At 35.2% G+C, this 8,891-nt stretch overlaps 1 protein-coding gene across 1 annotated transcript in view; it reads left to right on the forward strand.

Moving 5' to 3' along the window:
* sev (sevenless) overlaps window positions 1–8,891 on the forward strand; it is a 50,810-nt gene that overhangs the window by 40,428 nt on the left and 1,491 nt on the right. The window contains exons 27-37 of the mRNA XM_068761216.1: window positions 350–485; window positions 1,011–1,141; window positions 1,687–1,902; window positions 2,637–2,776; window positions 3,172–3,336; window positions 3,754–3,948; window positions 4,179–4,398; window positions 5,124–5,221; window positions 6,189–6,298; window positions 7,393–7,556; window positions 8,562–8,615. Of these exons, the coding sequence (XP_068617317.1) occupies window positions 350–485; window positions 1,011–1,141; window positions 1,687–1,902; window positions 2,637–2,776; window positions 3,172–3,336; window positions 3,754–3,948; window positions 4,179–4,398; window positions 5,124–5,221; window positions 6,189–6,298; window positions 7,393–7,556; window positions 8,562–8,615 (1,629 nt within the window). The remainder of the gene's footprint in view (window positions 1–349; window positions 486–1,010; window positions 1,142–1,686; window positions 1,903–2,636; window positions 2,777–3,171; window positions 3,337–3,753; window positions 3,949–4,178; window positions 4,399–5,123; window positions 5,222–6,188; window positions 6,299–7,392; window positions 7,557–8,561; window positions 8,616–8,891) is intronic.

Below are 8,891 nucleotides of genomic sequence, written 5' to 3' on the forward strand. Positions count from 1 at the left end.
ACTGATAGAGTTTGAAGTGGAAACTTACGAATGATTTAACATAAAAGTATTTTGGCTGTAGTGGCTGGTGACTATAAGATATATAGAATTAAAGCTACAGATTTATTTTTAACAATACCGCTTAAATTTGATATTTTTTTCAAATTACTGCTATTAACCTGAACTTGTTTATAATTTTGGTTAGTAAAATAAAGTAAATATAGAAAGATATCGAAGTAAATACTTAACCACAAATTCGCGGTAATTCTTTTCATTACAAGAGCATATATGAACATTTTCTGTATGATTCGTCAAACTAATTTATTATTTAGTTTGTCATATTATTTGTTTAATATTTATTTTCTTTCAGGGGATGTCCCCGGTCCTCCTGGTCCACTGCGTGTACAAGCGTTGGGCGACAAAGTGCTCCGTGCTTGGTGGTCAGAACCCGATCCAAAAGGATATCCCGTCACCGCCTATCGTGTATGGGGACGGCCACAACTTCGGTACTATTATATGACTAATGTCTATATGTTAAAATTACCATTTATTACAAATTCCGTGTAACCCCATCTGTGTAAGGAGGCGAAGCTACTTCCTTGAAGGAAATATATAACCTGTTTGGTGTAACGTTACCTAAATATAACAAGAACAAAATTTGTTAGTAAAAAAATTCTTCAATTTCGAATAACGTAGGTCACCGTACTTTAATTGAGAGCAAATGAGATTTACGTTCACCACTTTAAACCTCTTACAGTCATAACCTATCGTCATGTACATTGTTTATTTATGCACTTCGCTCACTTTGTTAAATAGATGAACAAACGTTCACGAACGGGTACAGCGTGACTTTTTTTTAACTCTCATTATCTAACCTAATGTATGGATTTAGCTCCCTTTTAGTATTGATTTATTAGAAATTAGTTCGAATTAAATACAAGGTCAACTTGAAAACAGAAATGTTTTTCTTAATCACATAATAAATATAATAGAAACAGAAATATTAATTATATAGTGACACATATTTACAGAGACATAAATGAAGAGAGCAATGGGAAAAACTACAGTGAATTATTGTCAGCTAATTTGCCAGATGATATTGACGTTGAAATGAAAAAGCGTATTTTCCGCGAAGGTCTCAAGTTGCTGCACAATGGAACTGGTGAGTACTTACGTAGATATTCATGTTCGTCTGTGACACATAAAAAAAACAATTGATACACGACATTAAACAGTTATAATTTATATTAATTAAACAACAAAATAAATGTATTATGTAATTATATAAAATAAAATTTTCTTTGAATTTTTGACCTAGTCTTTGATAGGTAAAAACGTTCAAAGATTTTTAGAATTGTTAAGGTAGTCAGAAAACGGTTGTTAAAGGCCACTTTCGATCGCTCGTATTAAAAATCTATCGGCGAATTACTGTGGCTACAACAAAAAAAATTTCTTTCGAAGATACTAAATTTTGTGAAAATCTCCTTCAATCTTTATTATTTATAAAAAATTAAGCATCTAAACCACATTATTACTTAAATTTGGACGATGTAAAATTTGAATAAAATTATGTATTTCATGGGTCACTGCAAAAAGTACGTAACCTTTAATAAAAAAAATAAAGTAACAAGGTATAAAAGAACAAATTTAATTTAGATGCCTCGTGGTTATGTGAAAGTTTAAGTGATGATGTTATACTCATTACAGAGACTTATTGGTTGATCGGCGTGGGGGAAGTACCGGAGGGCTACGTGGCGCAAGTGCAAGCGCGGAACAAGTACGGGTGGGGTTCATTGTCAGTAGGCGCGGAGATCTCTGGGGCTCCACTAGCTGCTGGATTGAAGCCGCATCCCGCCGCGCTGGTGGCAGCCGTGGCAGCCCTGGCAGCACTCGCAGTGGCTGCCCCAGCCGCCCTGCTCTACAGTAAGTCGATCCACTTACAAATTTAAACACCAATCTCATCTAACAACCAAATCTCTTTTTTGAGTAGTTTAATAAAAATCATTCTATAGAGTGGTAAAAGAGCTTTACCAATCAGGCTGTGCAGCGTTCGGAACACGACGAAATATCTTCCAAAGGGGATATTGGACAAGAAATTATATCGTAGTTTCTCGAAAGAAGCGCTTTAAGATGAAGGTCTACGCCCAATCTGTATTAGTAGTTATGACTTACGGGTGTAAAACGTAGTGTCTCACTTAAGGCCTAAGTGACAAGCACACAGTATCTAAATGAGCCATGAAAAGAGCTATGCTCAGGATTTCTCTACGTGATCGAATCAGAGATTAGGAGATACTTAGACGAACGAAAGTAACCTAGACAGTCCAGTGGAATAGTAAGTTAAAGTGCCAGTAGGAACTTCACATAGCGCGCTAAACAGATGGCTGCTGGGGTCTTAATGTTCTGGAATAGGGACGTCGGACTGGCAAACGCATAGGACGTTCACCCATAAGGTGGACAGACGCTCTTATTAAGATCATCGGAAGACTAAGGGTGCAGGCCGCTTCCGATCGGTCCTATTGGTAATCATCGGGGAAGACCTGGGTTCAGTTGCGTAATGTTCTACGGCTATAATTATTTTGATAATGAATTCAAGTTTTATAATCATAAAAGAAATTATGTTAATAAAAATGCAATTCTCTGTATTTGTTTTTTTTTAGCTTATAAAAATCGTTACAAAAAGAAAGCTGCGATGGAAGCTCAAGTGACTGCTGCAATGCCCAGAAGAGGGCCAGATGTAGAATTGGCAACATTACGTCAGCTGCCTATTAGACATTCTACAAATATACTATACAATCAGGTAACACTGACTTTTTAAATATCATTTACGGCTCATCGTTAAAATCGCGTTTAAATCATGTCTCTTTGGCTGTCCTGACCATCCTGGCTGTCAAGACATAAGATATTCATATAAGGTTAACATATATAGATAGATAGGTAACTACACTATCATCTGCGGAATTAGAGCGAAGTAGATATTTATTTAAAAACATAGGGAATATGTCTCTTTGTTCGTTAATTGCTGATATAACGTATCATAAGTTATATATCTGTTGTGTAAATAGATAATATAGTTACTTCGATTTGTCCATATGTCCACGAATAATACTAGTACATACACAAGTTTATTATTATTAAAAGCTATATGTTTGTAATTATATTATTATTATTTAAAAAGATGAATGTATTTTTAAGGGTGCACTCAGCCCCACGGAAGCCGAACTATCTGCATTGCCGCACGTCCGACGCGAACACATCACACTGACCAAGTTCCTCGGATCAGGTGCCTTTGGGGAAGTATTCGAAGGCGTTGCGAGACAATTGAATAACGGAATCGCCGACACTAAAGTAGCGGTTAAAGTAAGAGTTACAGCCTATTTATTTTTTCACTATTACATCACTATTTAATCAAATACATTTAATAAAACGAATAAGGTTCATTATGAATCGAAATAATTTAATGTTGCGTCTGTGGCAGCATAAAATAAAATATAATTAAAATTAATTTTACTACTAAACACTTCTAATTAAAATGTGATATAAGTACATTTTGACATTTATTTTATATAACGTTAATTTACATAAAGTTGAATTACTGGCTTAATACGGAAAGCAGTTTTAAAAAAAAATTAGATTGTTGAAAAGCATTTAGCGAATAGGTCAGATTACAAACTACTTGTAGATCTCCAGATTTAGTTCCTTTTTTAAATTTATCTATTATTAATTCATTGAAGTCGCTTTCAAAATCTTTTAGCAACAAGTTCTTGTCTTTTACAGACTCTGCGAAAAGGGGCCACCGATCAAGAAAAAAGCGAATTCTTAAAAGAGGCCGCCCTAATGTCAAATTTCAAACATGAACATATTTTGCGACTCCTGGGGGTCTGTCTAGACAACGACCCCAACTATATTATCATGGAACTGATGGAGGGCGGAGACTTACTCAGTTATCTCAGGGCGAAGCGTTCGTCACTGGTTTGTAATTTTATTAATAAATACATTCATACATTTTTATTAATATATTTGATAGTTATGGTGCAAGTACATTTTTACTTTTTTGTTATATATTTTGTGTGTGTGTATATATGAATTTGTTAGTGTGTATAAAGAATTCGCCAGAATTTGATGAACGCGTTCACAATTTTTAATTTTCCTATATCTTTAAATATATGAACATTTAAGATCGTTTATTTAAAATCTTCCAGTATACACCAGAATCGCTGACTCTTTTGGATCTGCTGAACATGTGCGTAGACGTAACAAAAGGCTGTCGGTACCTTGAAGAAATGCACTTTGTGCACCGCGACCTTGCCGCACGAAATTGCCTCGTGGCGCACAGGGCTGGCGGGAGAGTTGTTAAAATTGGAGATTTTGGCCTCGCCAGGGATATCTACAAGAACGACTACTACAGGAAAGAGGGTGAAGGTAATTATCATTTAACAATTAATGTGTCTACAACTTTTACATACTACAAATAAGAATATTTAAGGAAGTTTTATAGATTAAAATAAGAGAATATTTTTTTCTAAACTGCAATTATTATACGAAAATCATACGCAAGATTGAAGAGTTTAGTTTAGTCGCGAAGCGATTCTTAGCTTTGTCTCTAAAATAAAAGTACAACTATTGAAATTTTAATTTATTTAATTAATACTTTTGGACACGTAATACCTGAAAGAAAAACTTAACTTTATGTTATAATAACATACAGTATAATAAAAAATCTTATCACTTGAATAAAATTCTTAGAGACAACCATGGACACAGAAGGAATGTTAAATCTTTATAAAATCACCAATTTTTCTAAAAATATTCGCATGATGTATTGCATATAAGCGCTAGTTTAATTTTTGCAGGAATACAGAATCTAACTTATTGCTGTATATTCCATATTAATTTTTTATTACATTAAAAACAACTGAAGTATACGCTTTAAATATACGATTAACGATTTAGATTCGCAATTTTGCCTCAATGTGATTGTAAATTTTGATAAATGACGCGAGATTTTTCACACTTAGACACCGTTATTTCTGGTCAGAGAAATTAACAATTTTTAAATATTTCCTCGATTTATTTCGATTTTAAAAACAAAGTTTTGGTTCATAGCTAATGACAAATTTGTTAATGTTTTGTTTCTTTATTGGCAGGGTTGCTTCCCGTGCGATGGATGGCTGTGGAATGTTTAGTGGATGGGGTTTTCTCATGCCAGTCTGACGTTTGGGCATGGGGAGTCCTGTGTTGGGAGGTAAGACGATTTTAAATAATGTTATATCGAGATTAATCGAGCTGGTAAACGCAGCGTGTGTAAGCCCTCCACTAGGTGAACCGACAACATACTCAAGGTCATTGGAAGTCCCTCGATGTAAGCAGCGCAAGGCCGGTTGCCGTAGCAATCTGATATAATGACAAAAGAGTAAATATTTTAACGCGACTGGTCAAGTCAACCCACGAAATCTAATGATAATTAGTCGTCAAGAGAACGTCAAATAACAATAAATATGATCTTCAAATCAATATCAATTTTTTAATCGCATGCTAAATAATAATTTAACTAATAAACTTGAATGCACGTATACACTTTAATGTCAACTCTGATATCATAATTAGACCCTATGTGTTTTCTTGTGTTATTTACTAATAAATGATTTAGGCTCCAACTGCCAGGCATAGATCTCCAAGTGATGATCGCCTCGGTGACCGATCTTACACTGACCGTATCCACCGACTTCTCCGCGACCTTCACAATGTCTTCGCTCCATCTAGAGAAGGCCTACCACTTTCTTAATAACGTCAAATAGGTTAAGAAAGAAGCTTATTAAATTAACACTTGAAATGCATGATTTTGATGAAGAGGCATTTGTTTGGAGATAAAAAGCAAACACAGAATTAAGGCATAAGACAATAATAAAGATGTTTATTTTTAACTAACGAATATAAGCGTGCATTTGAGAACTGACGTAAAGTGGTCGATTTAAATGTATTTTACTTTTTAAGTAAAATTGAAGAGAAAATTTTATTGAAAATAACAAGAAGAAAACAAGAGTTAATTTTAAATAGAATTTTTGGAGGCAAGGCCAGAATGTAAATCATTGGCCAAAACATGTATTTAGATTTAAGAAATTTTAAATGGCAGTAGAAAGGGTTCTACAGTTTTTGAAGAACAGAATGAAGAGAATCGTAGTAGGTTATTGATTAATTATGTAATTTGTCAGGTGCTGTCGTTGGGCCAGCAGCCGTACCCCGCGCGAACTAACCGCCAGGTGCTTGGCTACGTACGAGCGGGAGGCACGCCTGATCGACCGCCCAACTGTCCCGCACCTTTGTAAGTAAACAACTTAATACAAAACAATTCACACGAATATTTCATTGACTATTAATATATCTCACATTCTATCCAAAATCTTAAGTTAATAATCAACTAACACATAAAAAAATTCTAATTACTACATATTAAGCTTTATTATTTTTTCTATCTATCCCTGCAAACTTTATACGACGAAAAAATTATTAATGTAACTTATTTCAATGTGATCACTCTAAACAGCGTGATTGGAAATAAGAGTAAAGGCTTAAAACTTTTTGCTAATTAATACATTGACCCACTTTAAAATTTTCACACCTATAACCAATCACTTGGTATGTGACAAAAATCAAACGCTAACCAGGTTACATGCTTTTACACAATTTAGAAGATAGTGGACTACGTCTTTACCAAAGGGATTATCTTGGTATAAAACCGCCTATTACCCATCACTCTGTATATGTAATCTCAAAAGAACATTAGCAGTTACAGTGCATACCAGTTAAAATGAAGTTAATCATCATTCTCGCCCTACCTATGTCGCATAACCAATCAAATCGTTCCTAATTAAAAAATCGTTGTGTCCGACAATATTGCACCTTCAACTCGTCATTATGAACGCATAGTGACGAATTGAAGGTACAATATTGTCGGACACAAGGGCCTACTCACATTATCATCGTCAGTGTAGCCACGTTATGGATAGACGTCCATAGCTGCGCTTGCTGGTTCTTGGCCTTTTCTCCGGAACCTTAAAATTACCGCGGCCATCAGGTCTGCGCGCTATCCGTCTACCCATTGCGTCTTGAACATGTTTTTTGGCTATAGCCGATACTATCACGTAAAGAAATCCCGAGTGTCTTCCCCAAGGCTTGTTCGAGTGACTGTGAACTTGCCGATAAAGCTCAAAGTGAGACAACACGTTTCAGTGCCATCAGTAATTACTAGTAACTTCGACTTTACGCACTGCGGGATATTATACATGTTTGGGTTCAATTTATAAGAACCAGGGTACTGGTTAACAAAGCCGTACGCCGTTTGAATATGTTGCCATCGTGCAATAAGTCGAGAAATATTAACTTTCTTTTAAGACTCGTGTCTGTTGTCTATGGTAGATATGAATTGCTGCAAAAGTGCTGGAGTTACAACGCAGAGGCGAGGCCCTCGTTCCGGCAGTGCTTGGAGGTTGTGACGTCATTGCGTGACGCCACGACGCCGCACGTCCCGCTTGCAGCGCAACCCGCGCCACAGCCACACTACCTCACACTACTGGCCGACGGTGAGTATAACTCGTAACCAGTGTTACTCTGATATCATAACATACACCGGTACTTACGTATTAGCACCACCGTAGCTGGTTTCGGCGATTTTTGTCCAATCTACATCATAACATTTTTACTACAAATCATGAAAATACACTTTAAATCTAAACCCCTTTCAAAAGTCAAAACATTTTGTTTAAAAACGAATTAAATTAACCTATCCAACACAGCTGCGGCGGCGTCAAAACGTAAGTCCCCGTAAATCATTGATTCTAAAACATATTTAAGCTCTTGTGATGAACTTGTCATAACTAATATTTCAACACTGTCCAACCTTAGCATCATTACCATACACGTACGAGCCGCTCATATTTCTAATATTTTTGGATATAGCCGAAATCGAAAATGAAGATATATTTTGATTACACGCTTTTATATCATGACGATCTACAGAATAGGTAACTTTCATGTCAATCGGATGGTAATTTATTTTCTTATCACGTTTAACAACGTATAAGAAAAATAATCCTAAATAAATATTAACAAAGAAAATTTATGAAACATTTTCTTTGTTAATATTTATTTAGAACAATACGTCACTATTATTAATGTTGATGCCAAAGTTTACAATAATCCGGCTATAGGTTCGCCACTTGAAACACTCAGTGAACTTGTGAGTTTCTAATTAGAAAATCAAGTGACAGTGGCCAGTTGACAAGATGCTGTAATGCAATGCTCTAACGGTTTTTTATCGTTGTACCGTTGCCTTTAAAAGTAGTAAAGCAATACTTTATTGTATTTTTAACTCGAATGAATCATAATTAGTGATTTTTTGCAAGATTTCATTGTTATTCATCGTGACGAAATATATATCATCATAATTTTGTTTATTAAATCAGAAATAAAAATTTGAAAAACCTAAATCTAACAAGCATGCAAAGCATCCTAGCTTTACCATTTACAATTGTATTAACTTGTACCAACGCCTGTCACTAATACATTACGCATGACGGCATGTTCAGATGCAGTCGACAACCGCACCTACCTGCTGGACGAGAATGAAAACGCCTGCGTAGGTTTGTCTCATGCTTCGCTCTATTTTTAATTAAATATGTACTGTTTAAACCTAACCTAACCTAACCTAACCTAAACACTTTTTGTAAGTTTTAAAAGCATTGTAATAAGTTAATCATATTGTTTATGGAACTGTCATATATTTAAGTAGGGGCTGTTAAAGAGATGTCACCTGAAATTTAACTCATTTTAACCGTTCCACCAACCCCTCGTTATAATAACATTATACAATATACGTTTCTACCTGGAAATGTAACGTCACATAAACAACACCCTAC

The sequence above is a fragment of the Battus philenor genome, unplaced genomic scaffold, assembly GCF_028537555.1.
Source record: "Battus philenor isolate CCGP_79_NKW_IND1 unplaced genomic scaffold, ilBatPhil1.0.hap1 SCAF_14, whole genome shotgun sequence".
In the NCBI taxonomy this organism is placed as follows: domain Eukaryota; kingdom Metazoa; phylum Arthropoda; class Insecta; order Lepidoptera; family Papilionidae; genus Battus; species Battus philenor.